At 39.7% G+C, this 23,351-nt stretch overlaps 1 protein-coding gene across 6 annotated transcripts; it reads left to right on the top strand.

Annotated features, from left to right (window-relative positions):
- Positions 1 to 6,254: 6,254 nt before the first annotated feature.
- Positions 6,255 to 22,776, top strand: GPR141 (G protein-coupled receptor 141). 6 transcript variants are annotated; one of them, XM_039715103.1, is made up of 5 exons: positions 6,272 to 6,333; positions 9,309 to 9,473; positions 11,353 to 11,421; positions 14,795 to 14,856; positions 19,649 to 22,776. In XM_039715103.1, the coding sequence occupies exon 5, from the start codon at positions 19,652 to 19,654 to the stop codon at positions 20,594 to 20,596; it is 945 nt and encodes a 314-aa protein (XP_039571037.1). In that variant the 5' UTR covers positions 6,272 to 6,333; positions 9,309 to 9,473; positions 11,353 to 11,421; positions 14,795 to 14,856; positions 19,649 to 19,651; the 3' UTR covers positions 20,597 to 22,776. The 6 variants fall into 6 exon arrangements, with proteins under 6 accessions (XP_039571040.1, XP_039571037.1, XP_039571041.1 ...); XM_039715107.1 differs by having other exon boundaries at positions 6,275 to 6,461; positions 9,330 to 9,473; positions 19,661 to 22,776; XM_039715102.1 differs by having other exon boundaries at positions 6,275 to 6,461; positions 9,330 to 9,473.
- The last annotated feature ends 575 nt before the right edge of the window (positions 22,777 to 23,351 follow it).

Genomic DNA, 23,351 nt, shown 5'->3' with positions numbered 1-23,351 from the left:
TTAACTAGAGGGGTAATGGGAGTGAAGCCTTAAGATGTTTTCCCATAAGCAGGGTGGTACAGAGGGGCAGTGACTGAAGCAGTAATGGTGTAGGAGGTGATACAAGAGGCCTAGGTAATTAGGAGGACATTGGCTTGCCTCAATTTAAAACAGCAACAGATATTTCCTTGTAGAGGCATTGTTAACTGTCACTTTAGACTGCCAGCTCTGTCAGGTAATGGTCAACTCAGCAGTGCACAAAACACCATCAGCTCTGTGGGGCTCTCCTACTGAACCCCAGCCCTCAAGCACATCCACAATGGCTGCAGTTTTAGCAGCTGTAGCTCAGGTGAAATATGTTTAGGTTTAGTGCTCAGCTGACTCAACAGAATGTATCAGCCTGGTCATCCCATTCATTGGCTCTCCTAATGAAATCATCAAAACAGCGTGACTGATGCAAGTAAGAGGCAAAGTCTTCAGGCTGACCATCCCTATCACAAATATGGCTAACCCTAACAGCTTGCTGGCAGCTGTAGTGCAAACACTCCCCCTCTGTGCCCATTCTCCCAACATTTAGAGATTTAGAAATGCTGTCTCCCAAACAGAGGAACATGGCTGTAAGAAAAAACTAGACAAGAGAGAGTTGGCTTTGCACAGCTCAAATTTCCCCATTCCCTGAATTTGTCTGCCTGATTTTGCAGTCTCAATGGTGTCATATTTCTGACTTCATGCCTTTACTTCTAATTCCTTTTTCTGCCTGTGCTCCTTTACACGTTATGGCTGTCTTCTTTCTTGGAAACATCTCTGTCTCTTTACAGACCACATACTTCACTCTGTGAAAATACTGAGCTGCCACTTGTAATCCTACGCAGGACAGCCCTCCCATCCTCTGGAGGAAGGTGAAATCTTGTGGTTACCACATGCAGAGGGCCTCACTTGAAAAAAACAAGGACTTCAGCTGTTCTGTGGTGCAGATATCTGTCCCATTTATGCAGCTTAATGGTCATTTAAGTTTCATTTATACAGAGATTTCTCATTTATGTATAGGTAAAAAAACCCATCAAACCTGAGTTCATCACTGCTCTGCATCCATCATGGCCTCTCAAAATTCAATTTCATTTTTTATTCAATGGTATTTTTAAAAAATTCTGTGCTAGGTTTAAGTCTGCTCAAAAAAGGTTGTTTGTCATGAATGCTCAGACAGCGGATGCCTGCATTTTGTTTTTAGTAGACAAAGTGCTTAAAGAACTTCTGCTTCTCTTCCATGTTGTTGGAAAGACTTGAGTTTCCTTTGGGGTTTCTTTTTCATTTGTTTTTTGCTGTTTTTTTATGCTAGATTTGGCAACTGTGAAAACCACATCTGAACTGGAATAAAAAAGAGGGATATGTCTTTCTTGGTTTATCTTTTAAACTCAAAGTGTTCCAGGTGCATGTTCTTGGTTCTGGTGCTTAAGACTGGTAACCCTCTCAGCAGAACAAGACTTTTGTTTGTTCCAGACAAGGAGACAGACAAAAGATAATGGTAACAGATACAGTTTTGGAGTTCCTTGCGTTTACAGTTTTCTTTGCAAAATTAAGTCACACACTTCTGCAGGAAAGGAGCTGACATGCTGTAAAATTTCAGAATATATCACTTGCTTTTAGTCATTTCATTGCTTCTAGTATCTAATCTATCTTTCTTGTGTCTAAGCTGCTTCCTTTTTCTCACTGGCCAAAGGTTTTGACCAGGTTCCACTGATTAGCAGCACTGGAAAACCCAAATGGCAAAATTAGAGTGTTGTTACCTCAAAACTGGCTGTCTGCCATAGACAAACTCACTCCCAAACCTGGCTACTGCAATAGCAGAAGTAAAGATTGCTTTCTATTTCACTCCCAGCACAGCAAACAAATTTTGTCCTTCAGACATTGGAGCAAAAAATATGCTGTCCTCTTTTATGAGAAAGCTCCCTTCCTGCTTTTTTAAGGTCCCCTCCAACACAAGTTTTTCTATGATTTCTATGATAAACCCCCCAGAGAACTCATTGCCATGGTGGATAACTCAAGGTTTCAGCAACTGTTTTGACCACTGCATGCTACTGTTCTGTCTTGTGGAAGAGACAAGAAATAGTTTTAAAACTAATCCATACCTCCTGTGTCTAGTAAAGGTTAGCTAAAACTGTGCCCTATTCTAACAGCAATCAATAACAGTTTTTTCCTCTAAGAAGGCAATTCATTGGCTTTTCTGTGGAAGTTCAATAATCTTTTCAATGTTCAAATAATCTGCACACAATCCACTTAACTTTGATTCTGAGGGAGAAGCTTTGAAGAAAATAGTAAAAAGACAATGCAGACAAGCATAACTCTACTGAACATATCTGGTAAGGTCTATGAACAGGGAGAAAATTTGTACAAATTACTGAAGACACCTCTCTTGTAAATTGGGTTGACATCTTGATACTGCAACTCTTCAGTCTCCTTGCAGCCTTCTTCAATTTAGACTGTTCTGTGTTTCTCATTCACAAAATATCCCCGGATTGATAAAAGCCACAAAGGCCATGGCTGTTTCTGTCCTTTAAAGTCTTATTGACTCTCCTCCCTTCATTGCCCAAATAGATTCTCAGGTCTTCTGTTCTGCTCTCAGAAAACACCATGGATATATGTTTACAACTCCCATTTTCACCAGATGCAGGCATAGTCCTCACGGACAAGTGTTGCTGCACAGAGCAGGGAACAACACCTAGCTGAAGACTGATTGGCTCAAGCACTTTGGTGCTGCTCGTGCTTTCTTCTTTGCAGTGAGACAGACATTAATTACAGGAGACTGAAAGGAGTTTGCAGACTGTGGGATAGCACATCAAACAGATATTGGGTAGAACTTCTGGTCAGTTAATGAGCAGTTTCTGGGTGCTAGAGAAAAGCTATTATAACTCAATTGGCAAATTCCAAGCTCTGATGTTGTTCTGGTTATAAAAACTTTCTACAACCAACTAGGAGGTAGGAAAATTGCCTTATCACATTCATATGCTTTTAACCCTTCAAGGGTTGCTGCTGTTGAGCTGAAAAATAATCAGATGTTTCTCATCTAAAAATAAGTTTGGGAATGAACAAGAAAGAGAAGGAAAGACTGAGAGATCAGGAACTGCAGGTCTGTTCTTCTGGTGACAATTACTTTGTCTTCACACCTGAACTCCATACCCCTTTTCTATTCCATTTTGCTCCATTGCTATACTTTATCCTTAATCCTTACCCTGCTGTGTTATAAGACTATCTGAACACAAAATAAAAGAACTGAACACCAAATAGATATTTCAGAAAAGTTAAATATTATGTGGTTGCATATTTGCTCAGGTTTTTTTCTCTCTTCATGCACCTGTAGTTAGTGGGAAACTTTGTACAGTTCTGCTGCTTTTCTCTGGAAGTGACAGTATGAATCAGGCAGTTTTCCTTGTAAAGATTGAGAAGGCATTTGAAGGCTGATTTCTAGTGTGAGTTATTGGCAGGTTACTGTGGCATAATAAAAAATTACTCCCAAAATCACACAGATGAGCAACAGCTGGTGAATCTTTTACTGCCTACCTGAAGGAGGTTTTACTTTGGAGGAAGTATGGACATGTCTGTGCCTACAGGTATGTAGCCTTGGGAGATGTTGCAGCAGGGCTGCCAGCCTTTGTGATGGAAAGAGTGGACTTGGCAGTGAGGTTCCATGCCCAACAACAGCCTTCTCTACACACTCACCAGTGCCCATCTGGCAGCCAGAAATCATAGAACCATAGAATCACAGAATAATGATCATAGAATGGCCTGGATTGGAGACCAGCCTTAAGGATCATCTAGTTCCAATCCCCCTGCCATGGATAGGGATATGTTTCGCTAGACCAGTTTGCTCAGAGCTCCATCCAAAATGGCCTTAAACACTTCCAGGGATGGGACATTCATAACTTCCCTGGGAAATGTGTTCCAGTGCCTCATCACTCTCACAGTAAACACTTTCTTCCTAATATCTAACCTACACCTTCCCTCTTTCCATTAAAAGCCATTGACCCTTTCCCTCTCACTACTTGGTCTTGTTAAAGTCTCTCCTCATCTTTCTTGTAGGCTCCCTTCAGCTACTGAAAGTATAAATTAGGTCACTCTGAAGCCTTCTCTTTTCCAGGCTTAACACTTCCAATTCTCTCAGCTTTCCCCCATAGGAGAGGTGAAAATTGACATTATTTAAAAAAAAAAAAAAAGAAAGAAAAAAAAGAAGGTGGCCAACCACATCCTGGTCTGCAGTATGAAAAGCACAGGCAGATCTTATCTCTCTGCACGTACTTCATGAGAAGCAGCAGAAAAATAAGGATGTGTATGGTTCCCACAGGTGACTAGATGAGGGACAAGATGCAATGGATATAAGACACAGCATGGGAAATTCCAGCTGGATGCTAGGGAAAAAAATCTACTGTATGAGAACAGTCAGACTTTGGGACTAGAGCCTGCAGATGATGTGGCCTCCATTTTTTGAGCTATTCAAACACTGCTGGTCCAGGCACTGAGCAACCTGATATAAGCCAGCCCTGCTTTGACTGCCTGGTTACAACAGAGGACCTCCAGAAATCCATTACCTATATCCTAAGACTATGCAAATAGATCAGTCTTAGAAAAAAACAGCTAAAACTACATTCCCATTGAAAGTGTGAACTTTGCTTCTCAAAAAATCAAATTATCAGGAATATTTAATGCTCTATATAACTGCTGAGGATGAGCAGCTTCTTAAAAACCCACAGGTGCTTTTGCTTGAGACAAGAGTTACTGAGTTCCACAAGTCAATGTGAGATTTTTTTTTTTAAACCTTCCTGCCACTTATTGAAAAACAAAATACAACCTACAGATTAAAGCATGAGACACATTAGGTGAGAAGTAGTCTAATTCTGACTCAGTAGCAGACTTGTTAAGTAACTTTGAAGAAAATGTCTGAAGGCTTTCATGCCTTTCATAGCACGTAATATAGGACTATCAGCTATTACACAGAAGAGACAAATTCAACACTCTTTTTAATTTCTGCATTTGGTTGTCATGGAAAATATTGCTGTACATTTCATTTGAGAAAAACTATTACTATATATTTTTAACATTAAATTTGCCATAATTTTTAAATGGCAGATCACTAAAAATATTTCTAAGCTTAACTGGCTATTGGAAAAACCTTTTCTATATTAAACCTTGAAAAGAGCAGTTAGACAGTGTTAGAGAAAGTATTATATTTTCTACAACTATTGTTTTTTATCTTGTGGAATCTTAACAAGGGGATAGGACAAAACATTTAATGAGCTTTTGGATTTAAAATCCCCAAGCACATGCCCTTAATTTGGAAGAAAGAGAACATCCTTATTCTGAACACTTTTATTATTCATACTGAGCTCCTGGGAATGCAACATCAAGATTTTGAAATATGAGTTTGTTCTACCCTGCTACTTGTTGTATGGCCAGGTTTTGTAGCTATTCTGCTATATCACTGATAGAGAATGACTTTTTGAAATTAAATGGGGTCAAGGAATAATTGCAGCTTTGCGGATACCTGTGTTTCTCTGATAGATTTCTGGTAGCAGATGTATGAAATGGCTACAATTAAGAATAAAGCCAACAGTGTATTATAAAGATGATCATGATATCTCATAGCAAATTCACCCCACATCCTCCTTCTTTTCCCATGCTTCATTTTCTTTGTCTATAAAAAGTTTGAGTCAGTACTTTTCAATGATAAAACAACTGCAGTATACAAAAAGCATATGCAAAGTGGATGCTTACAACTCTCTGGAAGAATACTTTTTGATAAAGAAACAGAATCATTTCAGGAGTTCCAGAACATTTTCAGCTTTTCAGGATGCCCACTTTCAGGGTTGCTACAGATGATTTATCACTGTATCCTGAGGAAAGTTCCTCCAAGGGCTGTCAGATCTCATCTTAGATATTATCTGAGCAACTGAGAAAATCCTGTTGAGAGGCTGAGTGGCCTTCATACTACAGGAGAGAGATACTTATGCCTATATATATCCAGAAACACATACTCTCATGTGTTATCTTCACTTTCACTACAATTATTCCTCTTCCTTTCACCTATGGCCACTTACAGGAAAATGCATTTTGCAACAACTGAAAATATTTATCGTATATTGAGGAGAAGAAAACACATCTTCATCAATGAACTTGATGAGTGAGATGATAACAACTGGTACAATCCTGTCTGTCAGCTGTTTGTGGTTGACGAGCAACGGGTGGCACTTGAGGAAGCAGACAGAGCTGGGTTGCGGTAGCAGTTCCTCAGCAGCGCTTCTCTGCAAAGTCCAGGAGTCACACGCAGTGAGGAGAGTGTCCTGCTATGCTGCTGGAGAGTGGCTGGTGAGTGCTGCAAAAGTCCTCAGCAGAGGTACTGAGTTACTGGAGACAGACCAGGAGGAGGGAATTACCATTAAACTCAAATGGGAAGGCTGAAGGTCTGGATGAAGCTTAATGGTTCCTGGTGGGAGGTAAGATTACAGCAGAGCTGGGGGGAAACATGACAGGAGAGAAGTTAAAAGTACTTTGTGTTCTTCGTCCACTGCAGCAGTTGTGAATGTCATATTTTATTAAATCAGTGGAAGTAAAGTGGTAGTTAAAAGTGTATTTTGGGAATATTATTGCAGAAAGGGCTGCTGGTCTCCTTTTATAATAGCATCCACACTTTCATAATCCTTTCTGAAATTTATTAAAAGAAAAGAAGAATGTGTTATTGGTTTTGCCAATTAATCTTTGAACAAAAAGTAAGAAGGAAATTTTCATAATGATTACACTGGTTCCTCATTGGCTCCAGTACTTTTCATTATGAGTAAATTTTTCAGAATCAGTTCAGATGCTGGTCATCTCAAGTCACCCTCATAAAAGGTTGCCAGCTCTGCCTTCATTTTGGCACATTTAGACACCACCCCTGATGCTCTCAGGCACTCACACAGCTCAGCAATGAAATGAAACCTCATGATGGGCCACAGCAGCAAGAGCCCAGCCAGCTGGTCAAGGCTACAGCTGTCAAGTCAAGAATGTGATTATTCCACTTCATTTACTACCTGTTAGGCCACACCTGGGATGTGGTGTCCAGATTCTGTCTTCCTTGTCCAAGACAGACATTAAAAAATTCAGAGTAGCATAATTTCCCCTGCTGGAAATATTCAAAGCTCAGTTTGATGGGACCCTGGATTCCTCAGTCTATAGCCCTGCTTTCAACAGGAGGTTTGACAGTAAAATCTCTCGAGGTGCCTGCCAGCCTGGATCTTTTTAAGAGTCAACAGTCACAATCCACACAGACTGGAATATGCCTGTTACTTTCTGCAAAGTCATGCAGAGGTACCAAAACTGGCTCTGGAGGAGCTAATTGAAGTGCTGAAGCCTCTTAAGCCTGAAAAACAGGGATAAATTTGATGAGGGAGTGTCACTCCAACACACATTTATCACAAACTACCTATTTAAAGCTAGCCTAGATATTTTGACACAGCATTGTGTTCTGAATTGCACACATACCTCAGGCTCACATGGCAACCTGCATATCTTCTATATCCAATGCTGTACAAAAAGACTCCATGAATTCTACCATTTTACCCCTAAAAAGAACGTGTGCAGGCTTCTTCTGAATCTGAAACAAACAAAAAAAAAAAGTCCTGGGGAAAAATACTTCAGAAAAAGTATAATATAGTGCTAGAACCTCTCACCAATTTAATGAACTTCTTCCTAGCTTAGAATTGATCTCTGTTGCACAGCTGAAATTAAGTTCATGTGAGGATAATCTTAGGTGTGGGCATGGAATGAGGTCAGACACCCACTAACATGGATAGGGGAAAAAATCTGAAAGTTAAGTAGAGATAGTTTTTGATACAGAATTCATTATCTTATTGCAATCTCACTGAACAGACTGAAATCTTTCCTCTTCAGGTAAAATAAGGGGAAAAGAGTTTTAGCCAAAATAAGAGACATAAAGAAAATCTGGAGTGGATACAAAACAGGCATTGCTTTATCTGCACTAGAGGTACTTAGTAGTAAATGGTGAGCTCTCTCATCATGAGGGCTGTAGAAATCATCGAATCACTTTCATTGATGATGCTGATTTGATGGTGCAGAGAGAAAAAGGCAGCAATGGAAAATGCTACTCAGTGAGCTGATGCTTCTCATTTTCATCTCAGTTGCACAATTAAACACATTAACTGCCTGCTTTACTTTCTTAAACTCTCCAAATTCTTACCATTGCCAATACCAACATGAAGCTATTTTGGGGAAAGCTTTTCTGTGAAGATGAACTAGTGCTTAATGTGCTAACCTGAGAACCAGAAGCAATGGGGCTGAAGAAGCATGTTTCTGTGGCCAGTCTATCCTATCCTGTTGAGAAGATAAAGGTCAGATCACTGCCCACCTGTGGCTGTTTTGCTTTGGGATCAGAGCTCATATCTGCAGTTGCCCACCTTGCCAGGCACCCATCCAAGCCTCTATCACTCCTCTGTGCAACTGAACAAGGGAGAGAAAATATTAAAAAGGGTTCATGGATTGAGATACGGACCAGGAGAGATGTCTCACCAAATATAGTCATGAGCAGAACAGACTCAGCTTGGGGATATTAACAGAATTTATTACTAACAAAATCAGTAGGACAATGAGAAGTAAAAGCAGACCTGGAAAACACCCTCCTTCTCAGCTCTACTTCCTCCTCCAGTCCAGTGGCAGGGGGAGATGGGGCATAGTGGTGTGATCAGTTCAGCACACATTGTTTCTTTCCCTGCTCTGATGTGCAGTCTCTTCCCTGGGAGCTGGTACTCCATTAATTTCTCCAGTGTGAGTCCATCCCATAGGCAACAGTTCTTCAGAAATTAGTGCAACATGGGTCATTCTTCGCTGGGTGCAGTCCTTCATGGACACCCTGCTCCAGCTTTGTTCCCATGTAGTCACAAGTCCTAGCAGGAGACCTGCTCCGGTGTGGGCTCCTCTCTCCATGGGTCCGCTGGTCCCTGCCAGGAGCTTGTTCCAGCACAGACCTCCCTCGGGTTCACAGCCTCTTTTGGGCATTGAACTGCTCCAGCACGGGTCTTCTTCAAGGGCTACAGGTGGATCTCTGCATCCCTGTGATCCTCCATGGGCTGCAGGGGCACAGCTGCTTCACCATGGACTTCACCACGGGCTGCAGGGGGACCTCATCTCCAGTACCTGGAGCACCTCCTCCCCCTCCTTCTCCACTGACATTGGTATTTGCAGAGCTGCTCTTCTCACATGTTCCCACCCCACTCTTTTCTGGCTCTTTCTCCTTCTCCTTCTTCTTCATCTTCTTCATTTTCTTCACCTTTCTCTTCATGTTATCACAGAGGCATTATGCTCATTTCCAGCTGGCCCAGTCTTGGCCAGTGGCACATCCATCCTGGACCTGGCTGGCATTGTCTCTGGCAGACTTAGAGGACGCTTCTGGCACCTTCTCACAGAAGTCACCCCTGCAGTTATGAGGACCTGGCCATGCTACCCAATACATCAGGGTTTGTACATGTCCTACACAATTCATTTTGTACCAGCTTATGTTGGTGCTATTTGGGTCTTCTCTCCACCATGCTACACTGCTACATGTAGACTAGTTTTATTTTACCTTTTCATCTATCATGTAGGGCTCATAATATCATAAATATCCTGTCAGTCCATCTTCAACTTCTGCTTCATTACAGCTACAGTGAATAATGACGTAAAATATTGGGCTCTTATGCTTTCCAGTGATAAAGAAGACGTATATAGCCTGGATGAAATGAAAAGAAGGAAGACAGAAAGGGAAGCTGTTTCATAACTTATTGTTTTCAGATCTGTTTTTCTGCAGAGAGGTCTAAAGATCAGCCAAGTACAGGGGCCCAGTGCAACACCACAGCACAGGGTACTCCAAAACTTGAATAAAAATATTTGCACTGGCAAAATATCATTAAGACAACAGCATGGCCCAAGATTTTCTGCAGACTCCTGTGTCAATGAAACGGGGAGAAAATATATTAGGAGGACAATGAGACAAAGGGCAGGTGTGGGTATTCTTCCACAGCCCAGAATTGCAGCACTTATCATAAGTATTTCTACACCTGTGGCTGGGCTATGTAGCTGCTTTTTAAAATATTTCAGCTGAACTTCATTTAAAAATGCATCAGTAATGAGCTTATTGACAGCACAATTGGCTTCACACTTTGGCATGTGCACTGAAGATCTTACTTTAATGCAGTTAAAGTTGTCATTTATATCATAAAGTAATCATTGCTTATCATTCGCTCAGAATGGAAACTCCCAGATTTAACAGCAAAATGAATCATTTCAGCCCAAACAATTTTATGTAAGAGAGCACTTGCATGCACACAGCACCTCAGTCTAATAAGCAGAGTGTAGCTGTGCTGATCAAGGAAAGGCTCTTGCAAAACCTCTGTACTTTGAGAATGCAGCATGGAAAAATTCCCTTGAAGTAAATTCCTTCTTTCTGTAATGACAGGAAGAACCTGAATTCCTCTCTAACCCAACTGTAACAGAAACATCATGTATTTAATTGTGGTTATGCTGAGGTAGAAAATCATTATCAATCAGTGTGGACAGCAAGCTTTGCTTTCTGTACTTCTCCTAGGCAGTGGGAGCTTAGACTAATGCAGGGAAGTTTGTTCTTCAGACAACACACTCTAGCATATTAAATTTCACAAATATCTGTATGTGTACATTCAACATGAAAGTGATCTTTGGTAAAATTATTTTTCCTTGCTCCTGATGATAGAGTTTGCATTACCTCTGCAGTCAGAAATCAGATGAAATAAGAAATCTGGGAATAAAACAGTATTAGTAGTTGCAGTACACATTTTGAGGGTGAGTAGCAATAGACTTGCGTTGAAATCCTGTAAAAAAAAAAAGTATTCTTCCTTACAGCATGCTGCCTAACCTAGCAGGCAATTAGTGAGATTTAGCACTAAGTTCTAAAATATTTTAGGATGAGCACTGTCTTTTCAAGATGAAGGGAAAGATGTTTTTTCTTCTCAGAGAGGCATATATGCTTATAGAATTGGCATGGTGCTGCATATTTATTTCTTTCTCTGCAGTCTAATGTCATCTTCATGGTAGGAGTAATACATCTCCTTGTCAATCAGCTCCTCCTTCCATTTTTTTTCACCCTGGTGAGAACAAGCTCCCATAATGAGTGAATTGTTGTGCTGGATTCCTGATAAAAGGCACACCCCCTGAAAAACTTACTGGCTTGCAACAGATACGAACTAGTAAAATCCTTTAAAAAACCCCCAGTAATATTAAAGTTGGTGACAGACTGTTAGTAGTGCGCTGTTGTTAAATATAGGACACCTTCTCAAACTGTCCATTTAGACTGGATACTGAACAGATACCTTTTGTATGCAGTTCTGATTCCTCCTGCTGCCCTTGGTGACAAACACTGATGCTGAAGAAGAGCCCAATAGAAAAGAGAAGGTATGGCAAAAGTTGGGCAAATTGCTAGTGTTATTAATATTAGAATAGTTGGTTTCTAGATCTGGGATCCCTCCCATACAATCAAAGAAGAATGTGATGTGAACTTAAGTCTTGGTTTGTTTTCAGTACTTTTCTGAAAGATCTGGATTCTAGTAAGACCTAAACAGAAATTTGAGGAGGTTTTATTAATATGCTGTACTTCAACATGGTGCAATTTTGGCATTTCTGTAGGAGGAAAAGGTAGTGAGATAGGCTGAAGGGAAAACAGATTTTCTCCATGACACTTTTCCTTAGGTACATTTAAGCAAATTTGAGTAATAATGCCCAGGTATAATAACTTGCAAAGTGGGTATTTTTTCCCTAAATCAGTTAAAAACCTAGGAGGAGGCCACCAGATGCATTTCCACTTTTCAGAGGAGCTTAAATTTATGGCTCTGCTATGCAAAGGTGTGTGGAACAAGGAATTTCAAATCACATTTACTCCCTGTACTTTTCCAAAATGTTCTTTCAGATGTGTCACAGGCAGTATTTCTCACTCACAGGACACCTTGCACTGCCTGGGTGACAGCCACAAATCACAACTGATCCAAAACCCAGAGAGAGACATTTTGAGAAACCTATTATCTATAAAATGTTTTTGGCTGATACTGATACTGAATGTTTTTGCCTTTGTAGGTAATTAATATCTTTCTATTCAGGTGATTGGAATATTAAAGCACAGCAGAAATAGGATTTTGTTGGTAACAGGTATAAGTTACTCTAATTACATACTGCCTTTATGTTCTTCATATTAGCAGCTGATCTTTTACTTAATAATGGACTTCAAAAAATCTATCACAATTGCAACTTAATAACTGATCAGCCAGTGTTACCTACCAGCCCCAGGCCCACAGCTGGCACTAGAAGGGACTCTGAGCAGATCAAAAAGCAGGCTTTTTGTAAGCAGTACAAATCAGTATGAATTATGTCCTCCCTGATTCTGTGTAGTTCACATCAGTTCAGTGTTGTCAGGACCACCACTCAGGCTCTACCCACAACTAAGAGCCAGCTTACCCACAGTCAATTCAAAGTGTACAGGTGGATCTTATTTTTGCTTTCTGACACTTAAATAAGTGAAGGAGAAGAATATTTTTGTAGAAGACCCAACCATCATGCTTGAATAGCTCCTGCTACCTTGTGTAGTCCTCTTCTGAATTAATATTCCAAGTTGTTGAGTCCTGGCAAAATAAATGCAGACAAACAAAATACCTGTGTTGCCATGGTTATTCTATGTACAACTTTTAGTTTGGAACAGCTGAAAAGTCACTAACAGCATCTATTCTGCCTGAGCATAAAGGGAAAGGTTCTGTTTCCTCAAGGACCTCTTGAAATCCAGAGTAGAGGTACCTTGATGCTAATCAGCCTCAGGACAAGCAGTCCTTGAAATCTGGCCCAGCCTCTCATCTGTTATTAAACGACTTTGGCTCTTGAAACTGTTGCTTTAATGCAAACTCAAACTAGGTGATGGTTGAATCCACATGATACAACAGTACTATGAAAACACACTATCACACTTCCAGATTTTTATGGTATTGCTAAAACTACCAGCAATTACTCAAAACTTGTAAAATACATGCATGTCTAGTATCAGTGTTTAAAACCAGTGATGCTCTAAAATAATCACATTCTGCCACCAACTCAGTGCATTAGAGCTGAAAATCTGAACATACCAGTCTGGAAGCCATTAGACATGCTGTTGGTAAACGCTGGGGGAAAATTGCATCAATTTAGCAGGGAGAATTAATTGCAATTATGTCTATTAAGCATTCTATACCTATCTAGATCTTGATGCAAACTACAAATTAGAGACCGACAAAGACAATGAGGGTGTCTGTCCCTGATCATACTCTAGTATTTCACTATTTGGTTTAATCCTGTATTAAAGGATTTGCCAACTACAAACATGTGGAAAGAATTCAACCTGAAAAACTCTTTTTTTGTTTTGACTGCTTGAGGAAACAACATTGTTACTTATCAACAAAATTATATAACTTGTATCTTACGTAATTATTATATTGCATCAAAAATATATGTCAATATACAACATTAAAAGATTACTTATGTTTTAACTTATACTTAAGCATGTGTAACTTATTTTATGTATCAAAATATTGTATAATTTAAAAACCAACATACAGAAGCTACCCGAAGGTTTTAAAGATACCTTAGTTTTCTTTCCACTGGCATGTATTCACTCTAAAAAAGACCTAGAAGGAGCCAAGACAAAATTACTAATTTGAGAAGGCACAAGTCTTGATTCAAGGTCTTTAGGTCTGGCTTTGCCATGGAGTTTTTAGCTTTTTATCTGTATGCCTTTCAACAGATCTTTGAGACCAGCTTCTTTTAATATCATCTAAGCAGTTCTTTAGCTGTCGGGCACTGTTAAAATTGCAAAATGCAAAAAGACAATTTCCATCACATAGCAGTTTGTTGTGAAGCAGCACAGAGCAGGACTTCCCTTGTGATTTTTTTAACCAAATGTGAAGCAACAGGATGCAGTCAGTTAAAACATTCTCCTGTGAGGTTGCATTTCAAGTTGTATGTCTATGCTGTTGCTTTCAAAACTAGCACACTCAAATAGAACCGTGTGTTCTGACAGAAATGTGTTAAGTCTGCAGGAGGGCAAAACTGACCTTGCACAGACTCCTTACAGAGACTCAGTCCTGCAGTGAGACGTCTTTTACCACACATACACCTCACACAACCACCATTGCTCGATGAGCCTTTGACACTGGTATGGCTAATCACTTTTTAAATTAAATCTCCTCGTTTCCCTCTGCTGGCACTGTGCAGGTGGAGTGATGGCGCCATATCCTGAGATTCAGACACCGAGCTAAAATCTTGGCAGAAAGCAGAGATGAGAAATGGTGCTGGGCTGTAGAGTGAGCTTTGTTTCATCCCTCACACTTAGGTGTCTCTGACCACAACCACACCCACACTTAGTCAGTTACAATCTAGATAATATTTTGCTCTTGTCCTGCCCTGTTTTCTCAAACCACACCTTCAAATCACCCCTCCACTCTGGGAACAACCCATCCAAACATATGTCTTCCTGAACTGTGAGGTTCACTTCTGTGTGTATAATTTATCATTTTAGGTAGTAGTATAAAGCCCTGTGCAGCAATGGGAGGCTTTGAAGACCTCTAATGGCTAAGAAGTAGCTGCAAGGTAAGGGATGATGTGATGCAACTAAAAATCTTCCCAAGGTTGTGTGCCATGGGCAGCTCCATCCTCACAGAGCACAGCTTCAAGGTTATTGTTTTGTCATAAGCTCAAAGAAAGAAGCAAGGCAATGACTCTTTAAAGCATCAAGTCTTTTGCTTTTTGTTCTTAGAGCTTACATAGAATGAAGATCCAAGTAAACAACACTTGAAGAGTGGAGAGAAACTCTAACCTGTAAGTACACACAGAATGAAAAAAAAGCCTCGGTTTGCAAAGTAAATGAATGCTTGCAAGTTTAGGAGGGGGGAGAAGCATTCAGTGGTCTATTTTTTTATTTTCAACCTACTTTCTGTACAAATATTTTCTCATTGTGTTTGGTAGTTTCCTAGTAAGGGACAGAATTGCTTCATTCTTTCCCATATTACCACCCTGTAGCTTTACACTGCCTCCTAAAACTGGGAGGCAGTGCATTTTGTTTTCATCCATCCTTTGTATGTGTGTTTGATATCACCCAGTCTCTGCAAGGACAAGAAGGGTTTGTTTTCTCTGTTAAGATACAGCTAAGGAGGCAAATAATCCTTTTTAGGAACACTTCATTGTTTCCATTTTTTTTTTTGTGTAAAAAATAGTGACAATCTCAAACGAAAGAGGACTAACTTAACATGCTTTTCCATCCCATTTGTTCTTCAATGGACTGAATTGAAACCACAAAATATCAGTATAATGTTGACACAGCCTGCAAGACATGAATTGTTGAGCTACCAAATGAGTTAGGGGAATCATGAAAAGTTGTTTGAAAAAAGTCGATGCCTAAATGTAAAAATGTGCTTGATATTTAATATTACTTATTGTTAGTGTTTTCTATTTAGCAGGTTTTTATACTTCAAACTTTAGGTGTGTGTGGTTATTTTGAAATTAAAGGAATTCTGCAATTATTCCAGTAGCACAGCCTACGTTACCATAACACAGCATGGAATTAGAACAAATTGAAATGCAATTACAATGCCCTCAACAGAAAATATTTTTGAAACTAAATGAGGATTCTGTGAAACAGATGCAGATTTTAAACAGACTTTTGTTAAAAATTATTTGTATTTTTCACTTCCAACATAGTCTAGTTCAGTGTAGGAATGTCAGTTCTGACAAACACTCATTTTTCAATGTATTAAAGCTGTCAAAAATAGAAATCTTTCATATGAGTTGAAATTTTTTTCTCCTCCAAATTCAAATGAAACTTCTCAGTTGGGTGCATGCAGACAGCAAATGCTTCTCCTGCAGAACCCAACTGTCAGAACACATGAAAATCTGTGTGAAGCCTGCCAGTCTCTCAGCAGACGTGTATGGGGGGATAAATTTTGCAAACACTTGTTATACAGAGTAGAGCTCACTGTTTGACAGAGATTGTAAAAGTGTCATCATTTCTGACAAATGAGTGGTTTTTTTAAATAAGTTGATATAATGTTGATGTAACATAATGGTGACTCATGGACTTGGTTGGGAAAATAGCATGGAATGAAGGGAACAAGCCAGTGACAGGCTGATCTGGATTGCTAAATCAGGCACAAACTAGAATAAGCATTTTACCCCTGCCAAATGTGAAGTTCTTCGTCTAAGAACCAAGTACAAGTGTAAAGACAGTTCACTGAGGAGCCACAGGTATGTCTGGGATCAAGGGAGAATAAGACTCTTCTGTCTCATATAAGGTACCTACAGGGGAAGGCAAAATTTGACCAAAAATTTTTAAATCTGAATGCAGAGGCAGAAGCACAGCTAATACCTGGAAGCTGAGGTTCTACAAATTCTGTCCAGAAGTATGGTTCATCTTTTTTTTTTCCTTTTTTTTTTTTTTTTTTTTTTTTTTTTTTTTTGTTTTGTTTTGTTTTTAAATAGTAAGATAGATAACAGTAAGTAAAAAGAGAAACAAGTTCCTGAAGTTTGGAATGAATATTTCTTACCTGGAAAATTTTTGACTGAGATCAAATTGTTTTCAGAAATCATAAAATCACACAACGGTTTGGGAGGAAAGAGGCCTTCAAGATCATCTAATTCCAACAGACCTGCTATGGGAAGAGGCATATTCCACTAGACCAGGTTGCTCAAATCCCCATCCAACCTGGCCTTGAATACAGACAGGAACTGAGCACTCTGGGTTTTTCTGTCCTGAAGAGAGCAGTCCAGGGAAATCTCATAGACTGTCCTTCACAGACAGTCACATGAAATGAGTGTGATGGCATTATCCACACTGACAACTGACAAATCTTGAATGCACAAGAATCTTTTTGCTGATCACATTTCTGAAAGAAACTAGCCTCTGGCCCGTTGGCAACCTACCTCCTTTGTCAGACTAAACCATCTATTTTTGCAGTTGTCCCCCAGCCCTTGGCACCAGCAGCTGCTGTGGCATCCAAATGAAGTGGTGCCCACTATTGCCTTGTGGCTGCTCAAGGCTCATGTCCAGCAGAAGTTCAGCTCAGTCATGAGAGGCTTAACCCAGAGGAAGACCAATCCTGGCTCCAAAACTTGAGCAATATCACTGAACTGGCAGTTGCTAGAGGGTGTGGGAAGGCACAGAAACAAGAAGAGCTGTGTTGTGTGAGGTCCACATTAATTCTTTTTTCATGTGCCTCCTGCTGAATTCTGGCAAAGGGACTTGTAAGCCGCATTTCAGGTCAGTAGGTTATAGCTCTGTGAATGTCAGTATAATAGGAAACCTCACTTTGCCAGAAAGCAGCATTTCCTCTGTGAAACATGCCCTGTGTTATGTTACACTCAGTATTCATCACGCAATGATATTTCAGTGGGGTGCCTGGGCTACTGAGGGAGCTGATAATCTCCTATCACAGCTGCTAGTAGCTTTTTTTTTTAAGATAAATGAAAATTACATCTCCTGCAGATTCTTACTATGCAGAGATTTAACAACGACTGCAGAATTCTGTAGAAACCTGCATTTCAGTGAATGTGCACTGGAATGTCTGAGTAAAACATCAGTTATCTTAGTTCTGCCTATCTGTTCTTACTGCCTTCAAGTTTCACTGCTGGCCTCTGAAGGGTGACAAAAAGAGGTTCTTCCTCTCCAAGTGCAACCTTGCTGCTGGGTCTGCTCATACCAAGCCACATTTCCAGCATATTGCCTTTCCCTCTGTGACACTTTTAAAAGTTTAAAACTTGAAATATGCATTTTAAATCAAAACAGTGTGATAATGCCTCTTTTTAGAAACATATTTTCAAACTGAAGTTTAACAGCTTGGAGAAACCGATGAAGAGTTCTTGCATGGTTGTGAGGATGAAGTGACTCAGAAACAAGAACAGAACTGGAAGGAACTTGCACCATTTCTGATGCAAGAGCTGCAGTGTGCCAATCTGCAGTGACTTTGATAAAAATCTCCTTCACAACAACCCATTGTAATTCTCTTAATGTACTGGAATTAGTTGTCCACATAACTCTGAAATGCAAGATCAAACACAAAAGGTCAGTAATGCCAGCAATCAACGCATCAGTCTGAGATACGGCACTTATACTGATTATAATAAGATATCTGGAGTCTTAGATGCATTGGGATAGCTGGAGAATAACTTTTCAATGTATGAAGAGACCTTGATTACTGTAAGTGCCTAGAAATATTGCTAAGAAACAACACAAAACACCTGAGGTGCACAACAGATATTCATTGCCCACTATGAACAAAAACAGTTTATAAAACTGTTACAGGCAAAACTCTTTTCCGTAAAATGAGTGGACTGCTAAAAAATTTTTCCCCTCCTAACTTTTGGCAGTTTGTGCTACCTAAAAAAATGAAAATAAAGCTGAAAAATCGCCCATACAAAGAGATTAAGGAACTACTTTCTGAAGTGTAAAGCATTTGAGTATTAAATGAAAAATCACAAAAACTCGGGAGAGAACTCCTTCTTGTGCTGTGGGATTCATTGGTAAAATGGATGACTTACAAGAGTCAGTTTTACATCACAGTTCAGGCAGCAGTAGCAGTACAATTGTGATAGTATGGAGACCAACACTGTTCAGTTTTCCCTGCTTCTTTTCTGTAACTGTAATGAGAAGATCCCCTGGACATTTTTACAGATGCAGGTATGCTTCAGGATAACACCCTACCTGAGCTCTTCCCCTCCTATATGATCTTGTAGTACTTAAAATCCTAGCAGGAGCTGCATTTAGATTTATAATAATTATTTCTAATCTATTTTTAAGAGAGTAATATATTAAAAATGTATAGCACACTTTTTAAGCTTGCTATTAACTTGCATCTAGCTTCTGCTTTGGTCAGACAGGATGATTTACACTCACCCAGGATGTCCTTTCCTAATGTTTTTTAGCAGCCCATTTTGTAACACCCAGTTACTACATGTAAGGTTTGAAATGGCCCTGAGAATCAGGACAGTACTGCCCATATTTCTTGGCCTGGCAGGATCTAAGCAGGATTTCCACGGAGTCTGGGTATCCATGGTGTTTAATCCCTTGCTCAGAGAAACTGTACATGGAGAAGAAGTTGACTGTAATGTTTTCAAAACTCAGCTTTCAGTGACAAACAGAATTTGTATCTTAGATAGAACAACATATGGCTGTTATCTGGCCCTGGGAAGGACAGATTTGTGTTGCAAGTAAACAAATTGATGAATGAGAGCAGAATTAAAACAATATTTCTGACCTTTACTGTAAAAGCATGCAGATGCTCAGAAGAGAGGAGAAAAAATAACACAGCATAAAACCAACATAATGATGGCTCTCTAAAGATCTTTAAGGATCATTTCTCCTCATATATTATTGATTCATGCTTGTTTTTTTGAGAATGGCTGGAAATATCTTCAGGACTAGAGCAGTTCTCTGCCCAATGTTCTCATCCATTTTTCCTTAGGCTGGAGGACGTTTGAAAAAGTTATAGCTACTGACGCCACCTGTTAGACCTCAGGATTATTCCTTAAGCAAGAAAAAGGTGGGAAGTCCTTCTGGCTTTTTAGGCAGGTCATCTCATTCCTACCTTATCTTAGTCTTTCTGTATTCTTCCGTTTCCAGAATATGTTCCAGGAAGATTTCAGGAACATGACTGAAGGGACCAGGAACAGCAGTGACTCCTCTTCTGCCTTCGTTCACACCAGCACCGTGAGTGCCATACTGGTCACTGTCTACTCGGTTGCCTTGGCTGGAGGTGGAATTGGGTCCATCACAATGTCCTTTGTGCTGCTCAAGATGAACACTCTGTCTGTGACCACGACTGCCATCATTAACCTGGTTGTTGTGCACAGCCTCCTCCTCTTCACGGTGCCCTTCCGCCTCCACTATTATGTCAAAAAGAAGTGGGTATTTGATATGCCATTTTGCAAAATGGTGAGTGCCATGGTGCACATCCACATGTACCTGACCTTCATATTTTATGTGATCACCCTGGTGATCCGGTGGCTCGTCTTCTTTCAGTGGAAGGACAAGGTGGAGTTTTACAGGAAGCTGCACGCCATTGGGGCGAGCGCTGCCGTGTGGCTCTTCGTCATGGTCTTTGGGGTGCCGCTCTTCTACTTCGAGTATGGACGCTCAGGCTTATACAATAATACAACATGCTTCAAGTTCCATAAAGAACTACAGCACGAGAGTGTGAAAGCCCTGAACTACACTGTAATTGTAGCTGTTGCCCTCATTTCTTGCGTCCTCTTGAGCTTGCAGATTTTTATCCTGGTAAAAGTGGCGAGAAAATTTTCCACCTCCCTCTGTTCACACCAAGAATTCTGGGCCCAGGTGAAAAACTTGATTTTCATCTGGATCATCATAATTTGGTTCCTTCCCTATCACCTGTTTAGAGCCTACTACATACAGCATGTGAGTGATTTTGACCAGTTAGAAAGTTACAATGAGGTTTTTTTGAGCCTGACTGCCCTGAGCTGCCTGGACCTGCTGTCATTCGTGCTGAGTGGAAGTCGCTTCTTCAAGCAAAATGTGGGGATGCTCCACAGGAGGTTGCTTTGCTGCTAGCATCAGCATCCTGCAGCGTGTGCAGGACCTGGGACAGAACAGTGATGGATAGACACAGCAAATGCACTCCTCAGCAAGTGAGGGCGTGCTCTGGAAATGGTGCAACACACTTGCACAGGGCTTTGCATATCAGCTTCCTGAAGTAATGGAACAAACTGCCTCCCGAGTCCCAGTTAGTAAACAGGAAGGTGACCTCAGCAATTTCCTCATGGTGCTACCCAGTGAGTTGTGGATGGACCTGGAGAAGAGGGAAGAAAGGTCATGGGTTCTTCTCTCTTACTGTTTTTACATCAAGATTTGTGAAGTTAAAGGCACTAGGAGGAGACCTGAGAATTACAGTGTAGAAACACAAATAAGAAAGCTGGTTTATATGGACTAAGGTACAGATTTATGAAACTTAAAGATCTATGCAATTTTCCCATACATTTCATATTTATTTCCCACAAGCTCTTATAAAATATTAGGGAAGATATTGTTGTTCTTGAGTAGGTCTGTTTCTTCATTGTTATGCATAACTTTCTAAGTGAATTGAACTATTAAACCAGCTATTTAAAACTAATTCAATGATAGATAGTTATTTCTTAAAATATTTTCTCAAAAATCACTTTTTGAGATGATACCACTGCAGCAGAAAACAATATTATCTTTCTCATATTATGAAAATATGTCTAAAAAAATTGTACACGCTTACTGAAATGGATATTGCAAGTTCAAACAAAAACCTGTATTATTATTCACAAAATTTTTCAATTAAAAGTAATATTTTACAGTCAGGACAAGTTTTTTTAGGTAATTCAGACAGAATTTGTCTTCTCTTCAAAAGACAAATATCTTAGGTATCCAAGGTAGCAATGTTTCTTTGTAAATCTTATGTTGATTTTGTGCATTTATGAAGTTTATGAGTAGTCACTCAGAGTGTTTTTAACTTGAAAGCAATTCTATAATTTTGTATCCTGCACTGATGGAAGGAATGAAAATGTTGCTGCTTAGATTGGAGGGATGGAAAAAGCTAATAGACCTAGTGTAGCTAAAAAGCATATTCTATCTCAGTGAGGCATTGCCAGTTGCTGTCTTTGAAGACAGAAATAAATTCCACTAAAAAAGATGAAAAATTTGGTAAAATATTTCTATGAGAGACACCGAAGCTTTCATAGCTCAGCCGATTTATACATATCCCTAAAAAAGAATATAAATCTTGACTCCTCTAATGCAAGACATCAATGGCTAATCTTTATTTTTCTTGCCATATGCATAAGGTCACATTTTTTTCATCCAGAGTTAGTGGGATAATAATTTAATCATTTAACTAATTAGAGGTTATTAGCTGATCAATTTTCATGAGAGTCTTTACTCATGATGCTGTTGAAATCCACCTTTTCACCCCTGTGAATCTTTCCATTCCTTTCTGCTTCACCTTCAACATCTCTTGCACATCAGACAGCAATAAAATAACAATTGGTTGATCTTGTTGCACCTGTGCAATCTCATTGCTGTGCTCATTGCTTTTGGTCCCTCCAAGATGGTTATTTTATGAGATCCCATCTCTTCTGTGGTCTTTCTACCTTGTCTTCCTTCCTTCTTGCTTCAAGGTCCTTTATATCTATCAGGATCTTTGATCATAAAAAGGTATTTTCAGGTCAGAGTATGAGTGATGCTGTACAACACCAAAAGGTGGAAATCACTGAAATTCACAATACAAGTGAGGTGTTGGGCAGCTCTCATAGTTCACCCTTGGCAAATAGCCTGGACCACATCTGTTAAGAAAGAAATGTGAGAGCTTGCAGTGTGTGTGTACCTGAGAAAAATCTGTCCAAGAAGGCATTTGTTCCCAAAAGACCACAGTAAAAAGGATGACAACTACCAACCAGATTCAACAGTAGCTGAGGAACTACTTTCAAAACATGAAGGGAATCAACTTGGATGTGCAGCTCACTACTAGTTAACTGTGTGTCATTTAGAAAGCAATAAACTGCTATTATCCAGATTTGTTTTAAAGCTACACAAACAAATCATATTCTCCTTGTGGCGGGAGAGGATGAAAATTGGCATAACATTTTTGTTTCCTCCCGTAGCAACGTGGTTGGTTAAAGAAAATGCCTTGCATGCATTCTGTAGGCACTGCATAGCTTTGTAACATTATATAATAACCCTTCTACTATAATAAAGTTATTAACAAACAAAATGACTATGTGCTGAAAAAGTAAAGTCCCTCCTAGAAAAATGCACATAAATTAGAAGTATTTTATCTGCATTTGGAATGAAAGATAAAATATTATTTTAAAACCAGTACCTCCCAAATATACAGACCAACAAATCTTGTTCATCTGTGTTAAAATCAGAAGTAATTTAATTCCTGTAAAAATGCAAACTTTCACAGTAGCCTGCACTATAGCATCACAAAAAATACTAATGACTTTTTTTCCCCTAATAAAATTTGTTGCTAATGATGTTAATACTAACTCAGCATGATAACAAGCTAATTAGGAGGTCCAATAATCACATGATTTAAGATGGTGATGTTATCCAGCACCACATCATGCCTTTTATGGGTTTGTCTATGCAGACTTTATGTCTACCACTTGTCTTGCTTTGTGAGAGCCAGTGTGTGGCAGAGCAAGCCTTCCCCAGCCCTGAGAGAATGATCTCCCTTAACTGTGCCAGGAGTTGACCGCTATAGAAGAAGGGGAATTTCCAGTTACCTTCATCTGCTTGGTCAGAGGCACCACAATCATGAAGGTGACCCTTTTTTATTGCT

The sequence above is a fragment of the Passer montanus genome, unplaced genomic scaffold, assembly GCF_014805655.1.
Source record: "Passer montanus isolate IOZ18808 unplaced genomic scaffold, ASM1480565v1 scaffold32, whole genome shotgun sequence".
Taxonomy (NCBI): domain Eukaryota; kingdom Metazoa; phylum Chordata; class Aves; order Passeriformes; family Passeridae; genus Passer; species Passer montanus.
The sequence above is the reverse complement of the archived record's forward strand: the minus strand, read 5'-3'. Positions and strand labels throughout refer to the sequence as shown.

Bases quoted from the DNA above. Each gene is read 5' to 3' on its own strand.
- GPR141 (XM_039715106.1), top strand. From the start codon at position 19,652: ATGTTCCAGGAAGATTTCAGGAACATGACTGAAGGGACCAGGAACAGC.